At 49.9% G+C, this 19021-nt stretch overlaps 2 protein-coding genes across 4 annotated transcripts in view; both read right to left on the bottom strand.

Annotated features, from left to right (window-relative positions):
* gaa2 (alpha glucosidase 2) overlaps positions 1 to 7955 on the bottom strand; it is a 65269-nt gene extending 57314 nt beyond the window's left edge. The window contains exon 1 of one of the 2 annotated variants that reach the window (XM_086000229.1): positions 7892 to 7955. The gene's annotated coding sequence lies outside the window, so the exon portion shown is untranslated. The remainder of the gene's footprint in view (positions 1 to 7891) is intronic. The other variant, XM_086000226.1, reaches the window with a different exon arrangement.
* The window catches only part of mafk (MAF bZIP transcription factor K), a 42543-nt gene continuing 26678 nt past the window's right edge, over positions 3157 to 19021 (bottom strand). The window contains exons 1-3 of one of the 2 annotated variants that reach the window (XM_086000230.1): positions 17501 to 17584; positions 7892 to 7965; positions 3157 to 6785 (exon numbers count right to left, since the gene is read on the bottom strand). In XM_086000230.1, coding sequence (XP_085856356.1) covers positions 6396 to 6785; positions 7892 to 7927 — 426 coding nt within the window. In that variant the 5' untranslated portion in view covers positions 7928 to 7965; positions 17501 to 17584 and the 3' untranslated portion in view covers positions 3157 to 6395. Of the gene's footprint in view, positions 6786 to 7891; positions 7966 to 17500; positions 17585 to 19021 lie in introns of those variants that run through there. The other variant, XM_086000231.1, reaches the window with a different exon arrangement.

Here is a 19021-nt window from a genome sequence, read left to right as displayed (position 1 = left end):
TGGAAATCCGAAATAACAACAGAAAACGCTGGAAAAACTTAGCAGGTCAGGACAGAGAGAGAAGCAAACGTTTCAGGTCGATGACAAAAGGTCTTTGACCTGAAACGTTGATTCTGTTTCTCTCTCCACGGATGCTGCCCTGGCCCTGCTGAGTTTTTCCAGCGTTTTCTGTTGTTACACCGGGGAGAACTCTCCCCTGCTCTTCTTCCAAATAGCGGCGTGGGATCTTTTACGACCACCCGAGAGAGCAGAGGGAGCCGCGGTTTTACCGTCTCATCCGAAAGACGGCACCTCCGACAGTGCAGCGCTTCCTCAGTACCGCACTGGAGCTTCGGCCTAGATTCTGTGCTCAAGTCTCTGGAGTGGGACTTTGAACCCACGACCATTCTGACACAGCGGCGAGGGTCCTGCTCACTGAGCCCCGACTGACAGGAGTCAGGGGGCAAAAACAAAAATGGCGAAACTTGAGCCGTTCAACCTGGAGAGGGGGGTGACTGAGAGGTGGGGGTAGAAATTAATCTGGGCCCCTTTTTTTGGGCAAGGAACGGAACAAATTAGTGACACATTTGTGAGAAAATGCTTTATTTGTAAAGTATAAAACCGAGCAGATGTATTTAAAGCAATAAATTAGCACAGAAACTAGCTACGGAACGCTATGTACACAAGGCAAGATCTGCAATGACGTTAATCAACGTTACTTCAAAAAAAAATCCAATAATTTACTTCCTCTTAAAGCGAAAATTAAAATAAATATTTAAATGAGTGAGACTTAAAACATCAGAACAGGGAAGGCATTCCAAACCACGAGTACCAAATAAGAGACGCTCACTGACCGTTCATCCATCACCCCCTATGCTCGCTGACCTACATTGGCTTCCGGTCCAGCAACGACTCAATTTTAAAATTCTCATCCTTGTTTTCAAATCCCGCCACAGCCTCGCCCCTCCCTCCCTGTCTCTGTAGCCTCCTCCAGCCCTAGAACCCGCCGAGATCTCTACGCTCCTCCAAGTCTGGCCTCTTGCGCATCCCCGATTTCCATCGCTCCACCATTGGCGGCCGTGCCTTCAGCTGCCTCGGCCCTAAACTCTGGAATTCCCTCCCTAAACCTGTCCTAATAGCTTACGTCAAATTTTTGTCTGCTAACACCAATGTGAAGCGTCTGGGAACGTTTTACTGTGTTACAGGCGCTGTATAACCGAGAGTAGTTGTTGAAATAAGTTAAGTGCCTTGGTTTGTGGTCTGCTGCAGGGATGGCCAGGGGAACTGATCGCTGGGCAAGGGCAACGCGAGGCGGAGCCGGCAGCACTCAAACCTCGGCCGACCGTCCAAAGGTAGCGAAACTATCCGGAGACGGTAACATCGGCGGTACCCTCTCCGAGCGGGAGAGGCACGAGGCAAGGGTGTATGGGGTAGACCAGGCCGGACCTAGGCTTTTACAAAAATTCACTGGGCGTCGCTGGCAAGGCCAGCATTTATTGCCCATCCTGAGTCGCCCCTTGAGAAGGTGGGTGGGTGGGCCTGCAGTCCACTTGTTATTTGTTGCCTACATTACAACAATGACTACACTTCAAAAGTACTTCATTGGCTGTAAAGTGCGTTGGGACATCCTGAGGTCATGAAAGGCGCTATAGAAATGCAAGTCTTTCTTGCTAGCAGTTTTGAAACAACTGAGTGGTGCGCTAGGCCCCTTCAGAGGGTAGTTAAGAGTCGACCACACTGGGGTCTGGAATCACATACAGACCCAGACTGGGCAAGGACAGCAGGTTTCAATCTGGGCTCAGTGGGCAGCACACTCGCCTGAGTCGGAAGGTTGTGGGTTCAAGTCCCGCTCCAGAGTCTTCAGCACAAAAATCCAGGCTGACACTCCCAGTGCAGTGCTGAGGGAGTGCTGCACTGTCGGAGGTGACATCTCTCGGATGAGACGTTAAACTGAGACCCCGTCCGCCCTCTCAGGCGGGCGTAAAAGATCCAACGGCATTATTTGGAAGAGCAGGGGAGTTCTCCCCGGTGTCCTGGCAAATATTTATCCCTCAAATCGACATCACTAATAGAGCCAGATTAGCTAGTCATTATCACATTGCTGTTTGCTGTGCGCAAATTGGCTACCGCGTTTTCTACATTACAACAGTGACTATACTTATTGACTGTAAAAGTGCTTTGTGTCGTGTTCTGTTGTGAAAGGCGCCATGTAAATGCAAGTCTTTTTCCTAAAGGAACCGGTTGGGTTTTTAACAACAAACTGACAGCTCCATGATCACCGATAGCAGCTTTTTATTTGTAGATTTTTTAAACTCAAATTCTGAACCTGCCATGGTGGGATTTGAAATCATGTTCTCTGGATTATTCATCCAGTCCACTAGCGTACCCTGTCACGTGACTAATGGGCGCCTGCGCGAGGTGCTAAAGGTCAGCGCCTTCATGCCAGGACGGGAAGAACAAAACACACGACCTAAACCAGACTGACAAGTTTCCCTCTCTCTCCCCTTCCACTCCAATATTTCTTCTTACAACCCTTGGTCCAACAGAATGCCGCAGAGTGGAGCTCAAGTCTAGGTGGGGATGCGAGAGGGCTCCCCCCTCACATACAGTATTTATAGTGAGAGCAGCACGATGTCACTCCCGTGTAGCTGGCACGGACTGTACGGCTCCCCCAGTGACTGACTGTGGTCTCCAGTGAAGGGGTCTGTTGCTCTGTGAGGAAGATCTCTCGCCTCGCAGGGGGTGGCTCAACAAGTGGCAGCCTCAGGATCCGGCGACGGGCACTGTCCCACTAAAGGGTTAAGCAGAGACGATGTGCTGCAGAGAAGGACTCTCGCAAACCAAACCCAGGACATTACAGACACGAAAAGTGGGCGCGTGGGAGTGAGTCACAGCCTGGAATCTAATTGAGGGGTTCGGGTGGTTTATATATAGAATAACAGATACCCGGGAGTGAGTCACAGCCTGGAATCTAATCGAGGGGTTTGGGGGGTTTATATATAGAATAACAGATACCCGGCAGTGAGTTACAGGCTGGAATCTAATCGAGGGGTTCGGGGGGTTTATATATAGAATAACAGATACCCGGGAGTGAGGTACAGGCTGGAATCTAATCGAGGGGTTCGGGGGGTTTATATATAGAATAACAGATTCCCAGGAGTGAGTTACAGGCTGGGATCCAGTCAGAGGAGCAAAGCTATGAGTGCGGGAACAGTAGCCTAGTGGTTATGTTATTCGACCAGTAGTCCGGAGGCCTGGACTAATAATCGCAGAGAAGCGAGTTCAAATCCCACCACGGCAGCTGGGGAATTTAAATTCAGTTAATTAAAATAAATCTGGAATAAAAAGCTAGTATTATGAAGCTATCGGATTGTAGTTAAAAACCCATCTGGTTCACTAATGTCCTTTAGGGAAGGAAATCTGCCGCCCTTACCGGGTCTGGCCTATATGTGACTCCAGGCCCACAGCAATGTGGTTGACTCTTAACTGCCCTCTGAAACGGCCGAGCAAGCCACTACGGACTGCAGCGGTTCAAGGTGGCACCACCACCTTCTCGAGGGCAATTAGGGATGGGCAATAAATGCCAGCCTTGCCAGCGACGCCCACATCCCAGGAACTTGAGTCCTTGAGCTGTGGTTGGTTGTCTGTCATGGGATTCTGTGCAGAACAGTGACAACCGCTGCAAAACATTCCTTCACCAAGGATTTACCACTCTTGCCCGAGTCGTGCTTACAGCCTCTTAATCTCCAGCAGTTAATTTGTTAAAGAGGGTAGAATTTACAGCACAGAAACAGGCCATTCGGCCCACCAGGTCTATGCTTCCACATGAGCCTCCTCCCGTCCCACTTTCAACACATCCTTCCTTTCTCCCCTCATCTAATGATCTGGCTTCCCCTTAAAGGCATCGAATTCCCCTTTAAGACTGTGCGGTTGCAAGTTTTTTTTGAGAGCCAGCTGGCGTCAGGGTGGGTGATTTACGCGCTGAACCAACTACCGCAGTGAGGGAGTCGCTGCAATTTCACCCAGTCACCCTCCCTCGCTGCCATGTCCTTAAACAGCAGGCTCACTGGGTGTTACACCCGAGCGTGTCGCATGAGTCACAGTCACCGAGTCAAGCCCACGGCTTCTGTTCTAAAAACAGAACGGCTGACATTCCCCCTTCGCCGAGGCCGCTGTATAAATAGAACAAATCTCTTCTACAAACCTACACCCCCAGTTTCTGCTCCACTAACAGAGCGAGAGGCCTCCACAAGCTACCCCCACACCTTTCAGGTTGATGCTTACACCTACTCACGGCCAGGCGCCCATCTTTAACTTTCCATTTTTGAAAACGCCTAATTTACAAGCATCCATATATACCTTCCCCCTGCCCCGGCCCAAAAAGCCCCAAGTGCCGCCCGTGGTTCAGTGGGTCGCGTTCTCTCACCTCGGAGTCAGAAGGTCGTGGGTTCAAGTTCCACTCCAGAGATCGGAGCGCAAAAATCTAGGCTGACACTCCACAGTGCAGTGCTGAGGGAGTGCTGCACTGTCGGAGGTGCAGTCTTGCGGGTGAGACGTTAAAACCGAGGCCCCCGTCTGCCCTCTCAGGTGGACGTAAAAGATCCCGCGGCACTTATTTCGAAGAGGAGCAGGGAGGAGTTATCCCCGGTGCCCTGGGCCAATATTTATCCTGCAATTCAACATCACTAAAACAGATTCTCATTAGCTCATTGCTGTTTGTGGGATCTTGCTGTGCGCGTTTCCCCACATTACAACAGTGACTACACTTCGAAAGTACTTCATTGGCTGTAAAGCGCTTTGGGACATCCTGAGGTCGTGAAAGGCGCTATAGAAATGCGTGCAAGTTGCACACGAGACACATTGGCCTCGACTGTAACCAAACCCGTCCACCGCCCCAGCATAAAATCGGCATAAATTTAACCGTAACCCCCTCCCCCTGGTCTATAGCGGTAATGTGTGTTTCCAAGTTAGTCAAGAGACCAAGTGATGTGTACAAAGTATGCACACGCGCAGACAGACCCTACTTTCCAAGACTCACGGGTCAGATTGACACTTTGGTAAAGTGCGCAGATCTTAGCCAGTTTCTGCTTATTTTACTCTTTTTATGCCCCCACCTAAAAAGATTAATTTTTGCACAACCATCCCGATTTTACGGATCGTTTGCAACTTACGCGGGAAGGACTTTAATTGGAAATTCTTTCCCTTTTTAAAAATAAAACTAGTTCAAGACGGTGAGATTCCGTCATCAACTAAAATGGCCACACGGGCAGCAGCTTTGGGCGCTCTATAACTCAAGTTGATATTCCAAATGTCGCCATGTTCCCCTTCCCTTCCTCTGCCCCCCCCACCCCTCCATACTTCCAACACCACTGGATATAATCGAACCTCATACTCGTCAATCAAAACGAAACCCTTTCCAGGAAGAGCCTCCCACGGCCTGCGACACTCTCTCAGCCTTAGGGCTCAATTTTGGGGGGAAACATTCTTAGGCCGCACTCATTCAAAATGGCTACCCCGTCTCCAAAATTAATCTGCACGCAAACTGCGAAGGATTGTACACAACGAGTACTGAAGGAGAACATCGGGCCGAAATAAAAATATATTATTTTTTTTTGTACAGCTTACGAGGGACACAGTATTTGACAATTGTACGCACGCCTCTAATTGGACATGTTTTGCTCGAGAAAGTCACAGGACGGAAACCGCAGATGCTTGAAGGCCATAGGCATTCAGTCCTCAAAAAAAGACGCGCTCCTCGTCTTTGTTGGGTGTGGATTACCTTCCAGAACATTCCAACAGGTCTTTGGACGGTAACTTGAACAGTTGCGGAGACCGTGAGAATCAGCCAAGACGAGTTATGGCAGCACGAGGGAGGGGAACCTGTCCCACTGCATGTCCAGACTCTTAAGAGTGCGCAGATTCCAGATATGAACATCTTTCTCTCCAGCCTTCAGGCAAGCCAGCTCCAAAACAGTGCTTCTGACATGCTTGGTTACATGGTGCAGATCTTTGAATCAGGCGTCTAGCCTTGTCTCGGGGTATTTTGCCACCCACCCACCCACCGCACGAGAGGGGTGTTTTTTGTTGTTGCAGGCTGCAGGTCTTCGCGAGCTTGTTGGCTTCATCTGGCAGTCTGAACTTCATGATGTTCAGGGGAGGCTCCTGTTGAATGGAGAGCATCTCGCTCCTGGATGTGATCTCAAGGTGGTGCGCCATCCAAGAGTGTTCCCTTACTAGGAACAAGAAGGAGGAGGCCATTCAGCCCCTCGAGCCTGTTCCGCCATTCAATGAGCTCACGGTTGACGTGTATCTTAGCTCCATCTACCTGCCTTGGCTCTGTAACCACTCAATACTCTTGCCCAACCCGTCGACCGACAGTTCCTGAGCGACACCAGGAAGAGGGAGCGGAGGAGGGCCTAGGAGTCAGACGACTTGACGATGGTGATGACGCTGGTTGCCGGCGTGGTGGGACCCTTGGCCACGGTGCGGGCGTATCTCTGGAGGGCCTCGTACTTGGAGCGCAGCCCGTCGAGTTCCGCTCTCATGTTGGCGTTCTCTCTGGCCAGCTTGGCCACCTCCTGCTGGAGGTCAGTTCTTTGCCGCTGCAGCTCCTCCTTCTGCGTCACGCGCTTGACCCGGCAGCTGGCCGCGTAACCCCGGTTCTTCAGCGTCCGCCTGCGCTGCTTCAGCTGGACGATCTCCTCCTTGCTGAGGCCTCGCAGGTGCTGGTTTAGCTCTCGGACCGTCATGGAGACCAACTCCTGGTCGCTGAGGGTCGGGGCATTCTCACCAGCCTCCTTCTTAACCTGTCACCAGAAAATACTTCCAGGTTACTGTCGTTCTTTCCCTCAGCCTCTCTGCCTGCTTCCCCCCCTCGCCACCCCCTTCCCCGCCCTCCCACACACACAGAGTTTTCCATTTAACTCTCAGCACCGGATCCTTTAAGAAGCTCAACACCATCCAGGACAAAACAGGCCACTCGATCGGCACCCCATCCGCCTCCCTAAACATCCCCATCTCAATCACCGGTGCACCGTGGCTGCAGTGTGTACCATCTACAAGATGCACTGCAGCAACTCGCCAAGGCTTCTTCGGCAGCACCTCCCAAACCCGCGACCTCTTCCACCTAGAAGGACAAGGGCAGCAGGCGCATGGGAACACCACCACCTCCAAGTTCCCCTCCAAGTCACACACCATCCTGACTTGGAAATATATCGGCCGTTCCTTCATCGTCGCTGGGTCGAAATCCTGGAACTCCCTCCCTAACAGCACAGTGGGAGGACCTTCGCCACAGAGTCCAAGAAGGCGGCCCACCACCATCTTCTCAAGGGCAACTAGAGATGGACAATAAATGCCGGCCTTGGTGGTGGTGAGCCGGCTTCTTGAGCCGCTGCAGTCCGTATGGTGAAGGTACTCCCACAGTGCTGTCAGGGAGGGAGTTCCAGGATTTTGACCCAACCACGATGAAGGAACGGCCGATATATTTCCAAGTCAGGATGGTGTGTGACTTGGAGGGGAACTTGGAGGTGATGGTGTTCCCATGCACCTGCTGCCCTTGTCCTTCTCGGTGGAAGAGGTCGCGGGTTTGGGAGGTGCTGCCGAAGAAGCCTTGGCGAGTTGCTGCAGTGCATCTTGTAGATGGTACACACTGCAGCCACAGTGCACCGGTGGTGGAGGGAGTGAATGTTATCCTCCCCTCAACAATGCTGGAGGGGGGATGTTGAAAATGTGTTATACACTCTGCTGCTAAGCAGAATATTTAAAAAGGGGAATAAACAGGGTGAGAAGACATAATAGGAAAGTAAAACCTTCCATTTTACTGCTCTCCTAGGCAGGGTCACGAGACGGGACAAAACTATTGGTAAACTGTTAAATAACAGCAAAATGAGACAAATATAAAAACAATCCTCACCTTTATTGCTTTGCTTCCTTTAAGATTAGTCGACATTACCGTCAATACCCGAGAGCACAGACGCAGGAAATACACTGCAATCACAAGAAAGTACAAAAGTTTTATTTAAATAGTTCACCATTAAAACAAAATCGAGTTCTTCCCTATGTCAGAGAAGTGTAGCAATAAATCTTTTAACGCTGAGATAGCCTGTACAGTACAACCATCTCAGTATCGAGCCTACCAACAGCTGTGAGCACCAATATTTGGGACTTTCTTTCAACCAACAGCCAAGGGTTCCCACTCCTGCTGGTTATTCAGTGACTGCGCAGCATTCCCCAGTGTGGAACTGCGTCTCACACACACAGAGCAGGAAGGTGCCAGGTTCCCCTCCTATGCCGGCTTGGGACGTATCTTGGCCGTTCATTCATCATCGCTGGGTCAAAATCCTGGAACTCCCTCCCTCACAGCACTGGGAAGGGGGGGGTACCTTCACCACACGGACTGCAACGGTTCAAGAAGGCGGCGGCTCACCACCACCTTCTCGAGGGCAACTAAGGATTGCCGGCAACGCCCACATCCCGAGAATGAATTATTTTTAAATTGCGGGTTCGTGCTCCTGATCACTACCCACTGGACCTTAGCATCGTGTGTGGATGTTGGGGAAGGAGAGGGTTGGGGGTTGACTGCGATGTATTCCAGCCACTCGGTCAGGTACCAGAGGACAGTCAGTCAGTCCCTGTGTAACTGTACCCAGGCTGAGTCAGTGAGGCAAGGGAAACACCCTCCACTCCGAGAGGAACATCTCTCCATCTCCCCACTGCAGTCCTGACACCCAATCCCCCCAGGCTGTATCACCGGCTTGTAAAAAAAAAATAACTTGCATTTCTATAGTGCCTTTCACGACCTCAGGACGTCCCAAAGCGCTTTACAGCCAATGAAGTACTTTTGAAGTGTTGTCATTGTTGTAATGTAGGAAACGCGGAAGCAAATTTGCAGACAGCAAGATCCCACAAACAGCAATGTGATAATGACCAGATAATCTGTTTTAGTGATGTTGGTTGAGGGATAAATATTGGTCTAAAAACACCAGGGAGAACTCCCCTGCTCTTCTTCGAAATAGTGCCATAGGATCTTTTACACCCACCTAAGAGGGCAGACGGGGCTTCGGTTTAACATCTCATCCGAAAAACAGCACCTCTTGACAGTGCAGCGCTCCCTCAGTACTGCACTGGGAGTGTCAGCCGAGGTTGTGTGCTCAAGTCTCTGGAGTGGGACTTTGACCAAAGGCCCCTCCCACTGTCCTCTTCCTTTGGGGAAACGCATGACCCTGACTGTGCAGGAGGCACAGACCCAACCGAATCCCATCACCTCCCAACCGAGCCCCACCACTCCGATGCTGTCTTTCCGATTGGCCCTCCAGGTCGACGTTAGCTCGGTTTGTAACCCTTTGCGAGAGGTTAATGCTGAACTAGCCCACGTCACCATCTCCCTGACCAGCAAAGGCTCGACAACCCAAAACAGTTTTCATTCCCCAACACAGAACCCGAGGAGCATAAAAATTTACACCCCCTCCCCAAAATAAATTTTTAAAAAGTTTGCACAGAACGAGCACATACCTGCTGGGACGGGGCGGGCGGCAGGGGGAAGGGGGGAGTTTTTGCTCTGTTTTTCTGTCACAAACGAACTTCCAAAAAGCAAGCTATGAGCACCTTGCCCAGGAGACGGTTAGATTAAAAGAATCCGTAAAGACAGGAGAGGGAGAGAGAGACTTAAGAACAGCCCCCTCAAGAAAGAGTGGAAAGAATGAGACAGCAAATAAACAAGGAAACCATTTAAAATGAAAGTGACAGATGAGTGGGAGTGAGTGCTGGGTGACGTTTTAATTGAGACAGGTCGTAGCTAAGCCCCCCAACTCACTTATGTACGAACTTCGCAGTGAACGACCACATCCTGGATATCTGTGATCGTGCACACCCGGCCCAACCCGCCAAACATTTCCAAACAGGCTGCAACCTGTCTTTGATCCTAGTCTCAGTCTCTGCTGCTTCACACCTCTCCGCTGTGCAGACATCACTCAGGCAGTCTGCAGACTCCCCCCCCCCGCCCCAACACCCCCAACTCTGATCGTACCGTCGCACGCTGAGGATTACGCAAACCCCAGGTACAGGCACGCACGCGCGGGGACAGCGGTTAGGCGCACGGAGACCTGGACCTGAGGCGAGTATCCCGAGGCATTCGGTCTATTCAGACCCAGCGCATTGCCAAAAAATCAAACGCTTCCTCTCCGCTTGACCCTGATGGGTCAGGTGTTAAGTTCACGACTCCTGGTGCGGGAAAAACTGATCAGGAAGATCCCAGCTTCGATGCTTGCTGTTGGCCAAAACTACCACCACCAATAACCTGCATTTATATAGCGTCTTTACCTTAGTGAAACGTCCCAAGGCGCTTCACAGACATGTTATCAAACAGAATTTGACACCGAGCCACATACAGTGATAGTAAAGCAGATAACCAAAAGCTTGGTCAAAAACCCTCTACTTTTTGTTATCATACTCCCCACGCCCAAGTCTAAATGAACTTGTCTATAAATTGAGAACGTAAGTTGACCCAGCACTGACCCCTGGTGTACGCCAGGGTCAGCCGTGGCTCTGTGGGCAGCACTCTCGCCACCAAGTCAGAAGGTCATGGGTTCAAGCCCCACTCCAGGGACTTGAGCACAAAAATCTAGGCTGACACTCCAGCGCAGTGCTGAGGGAGTGCTGCACTGTCAGAGGTGCCGTCTGTCAGTTGAGACGTTAAACCAAGGCCCCGTCTGCCCTCTCAGGTGGATGTAAAAGATCCCACGGCACTATTTCGAAGAGCAGGGGGAATTCTCCCTGGTGTCCTGGGGCCAATATTTATCCCTCAATCAACATCACTAAATCAGATTATCTGGTCATCATCACATTGCCGTTTGTGGGAACTTGCTGTGCGCAAATTGACTGCCACATTTCCTACATTACAACAGTGACTACACTTCAAAAGTACTTCATTGGCTGTAAAGCGCTTTGGAACGTGTTGAGGTTGTGTAAAGGCGCTATAGAAATCCAAGTTGTTCTTTCAATTCCAATCCTTGAAATTCCACACCCATTTTACCGTAACCAATAAACTTCCTGTCTGTCTGTGCTGGTACATTTCCTCCTTTACCATATGCCTGAATTTTTCTAACAGGCCTTCTGAAGATCCATTTACATAGAATCATAGAAATTTACAGCACAGACGGAGGCCATTCGGCCCATCCTGTCTGTGCTGGCCGAAAAAGAGCCATCCAGTCTAATCCCACTTTCCAGCTCTTGGTCTGTAGCCCTGCAGGTTACGGCTCTTCAAGCGCATGTCCAAGTACTTTTTAAATGTGATGAGGGTCTCTGCCTCTACCACCCTTTCAGGCAGCGAGTTCCAGACCCCCCACCACCCTCTGGGTGAAAGAATTTTCTCCTCAACTCCCCACTAATCCTTCTACCAATTACTTTAAATCTATGCCCCCTGGTTATTGACCTCTCTGCTATGAGAAGTGGTCCTTCCTATCCACTCTATCTAGGTCCCTCAATTTTATACACCTCAATCAAGTCTCCCCTCAGCCTCCTCTGTTCCAAAGAAAGCAACCCCAGCCTATCCAATCTTTCCTCATAGCTAAAATTCTCCAGTTCTGGCAACATCCTGTAAATCTCCTCTGCACCCTCTCTAGTGCAATCACATCATTCTTGTAATGTGGTGACCAGAACTGTATGTAGTACTCCAGTTGAGGCCTAACTAGTGTTTTATACAGTTCAAGCACAACCTCCCTGCTCTTATATTCTATGCCTCGGCTAATAAAGGCAAGCATTCTGTATGCCTTCTTAACCACCTTATCGACCTGTCCTGCTACCTTCAGGGATCTGTGGACATGCACTCCAAGGTCCCTTTGTTCCTATACACTTCTCAGTATCCTACCATTTATTGTGTACTCCTTCTCCTTGTTAGCCCTCCCCAAATGCATTACCTCACACTTCTCCGGATTGAATTCCATTTGTCACTTTTCTGCCCACCTGACCAGTCCATCGATATCTTCCTGCAGTCTACAGCTTTCTTCCTCACTATCAACCACACGGCCAATTTTTGTATCATCTGCAAACTTCTTAATCATGCCCCCTACATTGAAGCCTAAATCGTTGATATATACCACAAAAAGCAAGGGACCTAGTACTGAACTCATGTTTGACAAATTTGCTGGAGTTCTTTGAGGAAGTAACATATAGGGTGGATAAAGGGGAACCAGTGGACGTAGTGTATTTAGACTTCCAAAAGGCATTTGACAAGGTGCCACACAAAAGATTATTGCTTAAGATAAAAAAATCACGGGATTGGGGGTAATATTCTGGCATGGATAGAGGATTGGCTATCTAACAGAAGGCAGAGAGTTGGGATAAATGGTTCATTCTCAGACTGGCAATCAGTAACTAGTGGTGTTCCGCAGGGGTCAGTGCTGGGTCCCCAACTCTTTACAATCTATATTAACGATTTGGAGGAGGGGACCGAGTGTAACATATCAAAGTTTGCAGATGATACTAAGATGGGAGGGAAAGTAGTGAGTGAGGAGGACATAAAAAACCTTCAAGGGGACATAGACAGGCTAAGTAAGTGGGCAGAGATTTGGCAGATGGAATACAATACTGGAAAGTGTGAGGTTATGCACTTTGGCAGGAAAAATCGTAGAGCAAGTTATTATCTTAATGGCAAGAAACTGGAAAGTACTGAAGTACAAAGGGATCTGGGGGTCCTGGTGCACGAAACTCAAAAGGTTAGTATGCAGGTGCAGCAAGTGATTAAGAAGGCCAATGGAATGTTGGCTTTCATTGCTAGGGGGATAGAATATAAAAATAGGGAGGTATTGCTTCAGTTGTACAAGGTATTGGTGAGACCGCACCTGGAATACTGCATACAGTTTTGGTGTCCATACTTAAGAAAGGACATACTTGCTCTCTAGTCAGTACAAAGAAGGTTCACTCGGTTAATCCCGGGGATGAGGGGATGGACATATGAGGAGAGGTTGAGTAGATTGGGACTCTACTCATTGGAGTTCAGAAGAATGAGAGGCGATCTTATTGAAACATATAAGATTGTGAAGGGGTTGGATCGGGTGGATGCAGGGAAGATGTTCCCGATGATGGGTGAAACTAGAACTAGGGGGCATAGTCTTAGAATAAGGGGCTGCTCTTTCAAAACTGAGATGAGGAGGAACTACTTCACTCAGAGGGTGGTAGGTCCATGGAATATGCTGCCCCAAAAAACTGTAGAAGCTACATCATTACATAAATTTAAAACAGAAATAGACAGTTTCCTAGAAGTAAAGGGAATTAAGGGTTACGGGGAGCGGGCAGGAATTTGGACATGAGTCTAGGTTCAGATCGGTCATGGCCCTGTGGGTAGCGGAGCGGGCCCAGGGGCCGTGTAGCCTGATCCTGCTCCTATTTCATGTGTCTAATTCTGTTAGATGCAGGAGATGGTTCTGTGATAGTAGATTGGCAGTTAGGATCAGATCAGCCATGATCTTATTGAATGGCGGAGCAGGCTCGAGGGGCCGATTGGCCTACTCCTGCTCCTATTTCTTATGTTCTTATGTTCTTATGAACTCTGCAGAACCCCACTGGAAACAGCCTTCCAGTCACAAAAACATCCGTCAACCATTGCCCTTTGCTTCCTGCCACTGAGCCAATTTCGGATCCAACTTGCCACTTTCCCTTGGATCCCATGGGCTTTTACTTTTCTGACCAGTCTGTCATGTGGGACCTTGTCAAAAGCCTTGCTAAAATTCATGTAGACTACATCAAACGCACTGCCCTCATCAACCCTTGTTACCTCCTCAAAATATTCAATCAAGTTAATCAGACACGACCTTCCCTTAACAAATCCATGCTGACTGTCCTTGATTAATCCATGCCTTTCTAAATGGCAATTCATACTGTCCCTCAGAATCTTTTCCAACAATTTACCCACCACCAAGGTTAGGCTAACTGGCCTGTAATTACTCGGTCTATCCCTTTCTCCCTTTTTAAACAAGGGTACAACGTTAGCAGTCCTCCGGCACCACACCGGTAGCCAGAGAGGATTGAAAAATGATGGTCTCTTGCCTCTAATGCAATTTCTTTATCCGTACAACCAGTAACTTCTTCAAAACAACTTACTAAATTTGTCAAACACAACTTGCCTTTAACAAACCTGAGCTGGCAATTTGATTGTCCCTTGTCCCTCTAAGTGCCAACTAGTTTGATCTTGAATTACGGAATCTAAGAGTTTGTCCACGACAGAGATTAGACTAACTAGTCTACAGTAAGCCGGTTTAAGCCCCTCTCCCTTCCTTGATAAGAGAGAAACAATTCATTGATAGAGAGAAACTATTTCCTTTGGTGGGGGGAGTCCAGAACAAGGGGGCATAACCTTAAAATTAGAGCTAGGCCGTTCAGGCGTGATGTCAAGAAGCACTTCTTCACACCGAGAGTAGTGGAAATCTGGAACTCTCTCCCTCAAAAAAGCTGTTGAGGCTGGGGTCAATTGAAAATTTCAAAACTGAGATTGATCATTTTTGTTAGGCAAGAATATTAAGGGTTACGGAACCAAGGAGGGTAGATGGAGTTGAGATACAGATCAGCCATGATCTAAATGAATGGCAGAACAGGCTCGAGCGGCTGAATGACCTGTTTCTATGTTCCCTGAGCAGCGATGTTACACTGACTACCTTCCAGTCCCCCCGGACTTCGATTTGCATATCTGACAAGGATTGAAAAACTTGTGGTCCGAGCAAGTAAGAGTGAAGAATTGAAGGGAAATTTTTTTTTTTAAGTTTCTCTTTAAAGACGGTAATTTGATTCAAAAGCGAAACCTCATTTGTCACTATGGAAACAAATGCTCCCTTATCGCAGATCTCTGTGGTCATGCTCTGTTTCAAAGGTCCAACTGAATTCCAAAAACAGCCAGATATTTGGAATGACTTTCCCACATATGTAAACAAGAACCATTTCAGGGGTTGGTCACATGCCAGCATCACGCGCCCCGTCAAATCCCTCCACCACCCACCCTGCTGCTCCCCCAGTTACTTCCTTTCTCTCCATTGCCTGATGCACCCGATCTATTCTGTCCCCCAATTGTTCCAAACTCGCATTTCTCCAGCGCCTTTCACCACCTCAGGACGTCCCAAAGCGCCTTACAGCCAATGAAGTACTTTTTTGAAGTGTAGTCATTGTTGTAATGTAGGAAATGCGGCAGCCAGTTTGCACACAGCAAGCTCCCACAAACAGCAATGTGATAATGACCAGATCATCTGTTTTAGTGATGTTGGTTGAGGGATAAGTATTGGTCAGGTCAACTGGGAAAACTCTCCTGCTCTTCTTCAAAATAGTGCCTTTTACGTCCACCTGAGAGAGCAGACGGGGCCTCCGTTTAATGTCTCATCCGAAAGACGGCTCCTCCGACAGTGCAGCACTCCCTCAGTACTGCGCTGGGAGTGTCAGCCTAGATTACGTGGTCAAGTCTCTGGAGTGGGACTTGAACCCACGACCTTCTGACTCAGAGGCGTGCGTGCTACCCACTGAGCCACAGCTGACACAACTGGAGAGCCTCAATAGTTTGGCAGTTACAGGCAACCAACCAAGTACAGGAAACTTTCTGGTATCCGGCACTGACGGGACTGAGCTGGTGCCGTCCCATCAAAACTGCCGGACAAACCAGCGCTAATGTTAAAACATACGGAGCTTCTGAGCTCCGTATCTAGCAACAAACCCTGTTGCCAACAGCTTCAAAACAGTCGGCCGTAGCTGGCAAGCGTCTCCGTAGCTAAGCAACAGCCTCAGCTAGACCTTGCAGAGCCTGACTGGAGAAAAAAAGCAACGAAAAAAAAAAAAACTTATCTGAACCGACTCCTGAATTTTGCCGGTGGATAGAGCTTTCCGGACATTTAACCTCCGGATAAACGAAAGTTTCCTGTACAGTACTGAGCCGTAAGGGCCAGGAATGTCCACTGTACAATCGCCGATCCACGCCACGTTGGTTGATCCCCATCTACGGGACCTGGGCTCAGTGTCCCTGGGTGCGAAAGGAGCCATCCTGCCCGCATCGGACATGTACACACGCACGTACTGGGAAGCGGTCATCAGGTGGGTTTCGGGATCTGGTCAGGCTCTGAAGACCCCCGCCAAACCAACCACCAAATAAGCTGCCCAACACTCACCGTCTAGTTCACACATGAATGATAACCACTCGGATGAGATACCAGAGAACTGCTAGCACCTGTGGGACTGTACCCCAACCAGACGTCACATCCAGCATTGCTTCTCGCACCTTGCGAGAACTGAAACCACAAGTCAGTCATAACCAGAGGTTTAGTCTTACTAAAATATGACAGAAATTTCACAATGCAAAAAGAAGAACTGAAGGGTTAGCAACGAATGCAGAGATTTGACAGAATCGAGACAAATCTGTAGTACAGGGGGAAAAAAAGATTTGGTTGGGGGAGAGTGGAATGTTGACCATGTCAACAGGAGAACTCCAAATCTCAAACATCAACCTGAACCGGCAGAACAGGAACAAGTGGCCTTCCTCACTGAAGTCATGCTCGAGCCTTAGAGTGGGGCTCGAACCCATAACCTTCAGAGGCAAGGGTACCACCAACCAATGTTCCTTTTCATTTCTTATTGTAAATCCGGCATGCGGCCTGTGCGGGAGCTCCAGACAGCTGCACGGCCTCGCAGCGTAGAGGGAACACTGCCACCAACTGAGCCAAGCAGGTGCAGGGTTGCTGACTGATTGGTGGGGTCCATCGGACTGTAGACCACCATCTCTCCCTGCCACCCCCAGCTCCCACTTACCTGCCAGTGTACATGTATTCAGTTAAAGAAAGTCATGCTCCAGCAGTACACTCTGTACATTCTGTCAGTAGCAAGCCATGAGCTGCAGGTCCTGGGCACCTTCAATGCCAGCTCAGAAGATGCACTTAACAGAGATCTGTGCAAGAGTCGGAGAGCCAGGTGGTGGTGAAGGATAGAATACTAGAGCCTAGTCTTCAGTCGCTTACGACCCTTTATTTACAGAGAGACGCACATTACATACCGTGCACTCCCAAGATAAGCTCCTTCCCGAACCTGCTCCCATATATATGAACACAAGAGAGTCCTCAATACCCACCGTCTGAATACAACAAACGTCCAATTGATATACACCACCTGAATACAATTGACAATCTGCACTAGATGCTCTGATTACATGGACTTCTAATAATAGGTTTACACAGAATGTACAGCATAGAAACAGGCCATTCGGCCCAACTGGTCTAGGCCGGTGTTTATGCTCCACAGGAGCCTCCTCTCACCCTTCTTCATCTCACCCTATCAGCATATCCTTCCATTCCTTCCTCCCTAGTGTTTATCTAGCTTCCCCTTAAATGCATCATATGCTAATCTAATTCCAGGTAAATGATTTTTAAAATGCTTGACCGATGTGATGAGATGATCTGCAAAGAGTTGCATGGAAGACAGAAGGAAACCCAATGAAACCACACACACACATATATGCATTCACCAACACACGCACAGGTCGAGCTTGAGCAAGCAGCTTACTCACCTGCAGATTCTAACCCATTGCGTGTCAATGCTGCTTTGCTTATGCCGGGGTCTCGCCTGGCTGGCAGGGTCCGGGCTGGCCAGCTGCAGGACCCCCTCTCCCTCTCCTCCCGCAGCCGCTTTGATTGCTTTCCCTCTCTCCATCCCAAACATCCCAAGCACGCGCGAGATCCTCGCCCCGGGAGATGGTCGCCATGGCGACGGGAGAGTATCGAATCAAACCCCGGCCAGGGTCGCCATGGAAACCGCCATTGTTGCGTCGCGCCCACAGCGTGATTGACAGGGCACCGGGAGAGCAGCCTGGATCCCACTGGGAAAACAGCGCATAGACACTGGGCACTGGGAGAACATCACAGACACTGGGCACTGGGAGAGCATCACAGACACTAGGCACTGGGAGAGCATCACAGACACTGGGCACTGGGAGAGCATCACAGACACTGGGCACTGGGAGAGCATCACAGACACTGGGCACTGGGAGAGCATCACAGACACTGGGCACTGGGAGAGCATCACAGACACTGGGCACTGGGAGAGCATCACAGACACTAGGCACTGGGAGAGCATCACAGACACTGGGCACTGGGAGAGCATCACAGACACTGGGCACTGGGAGAGCATCACAGACACTGGGCACTGGGAGAGCATCACAGACACTGGGCACTGGGAGAGCATCACAGACACTAGGCACTGGGAGAGCATCACAGACACTGGGCACTGGGAGAACATCACAGACACTAGGCACTGGGAGAACAGCGCACAGACACTGGGCACTGGGAGAGCATCACAGACACTGGGCACTGGGAGAGCATCACAGACACTGGGCACTGGGAGAGCATCACAGACACTGGGCACTGGGAGAGCATCACAGACACTGGGCACTGGGAGAACAGCGCACAGACACTGGGCACTGGGAGAGCATCACAGACACTGGGCACTGGGAGAGCAGTGCACAGACACTGGGCACTGGGAGAGCATCACAGACACTGGGCACTGGGAGAGCATCACAGACACTGGGCACTGGGAGAGCATCACAGGCACTGGGCACTGGGAGAGCATCACAGACACTGGGCACTGGGAGAGCATCACAGACACTAGGCACTGGGAGAGCATCACAGACACTGGGCACTGGGAGAGCATCACAGACACTGGGCACTGGGAGAGCATCACAGACACTGGGCACTGGGAGAACAGCGCACAGACACTGGGCACTGGGAGAGCATCACAGACACTGGGCACTGGGAGAGCATCACAGACACTGGGCACTGGGAGAGCATCACAGGCACTGGGCACTGGGAGAGCATCACAGACACTGGGCACTGGGAGAGCATCACAGACACTAGGCACTGGGAGAGCATCACAGACACTGGGCACTGGGAGAGCATCACAGACACTGGGCACTGGGAGAGCATCACAGACACTGGGCACTGGGAGAACAGCGCACAGACACTGGGCACTGGGAGAGCATCACAGACACTGGGCACTGGGAGAGCATCACAGACACTGGGCACTGGGAGAACAG

Source organism: Somniosus microcephalus, chromosome 11 (assembly GCF_052327205.1).
Source record: "Somniosus microcephalus isolate GS21.2 chromosome 11, FLI_Smic_1.0, whole genome shotgun sequence".
NCBI classification, from domain to species: domain Eukaryota; kingdom Metazoa; phylum Chordata; class Chondrichthyes; order Squaliformes; family Somniosidae; genus Somniosus; species Somniosus microcephalus.
This window is presented reverse-complemented; position numbering and strand designations above follow the sequence as displayed.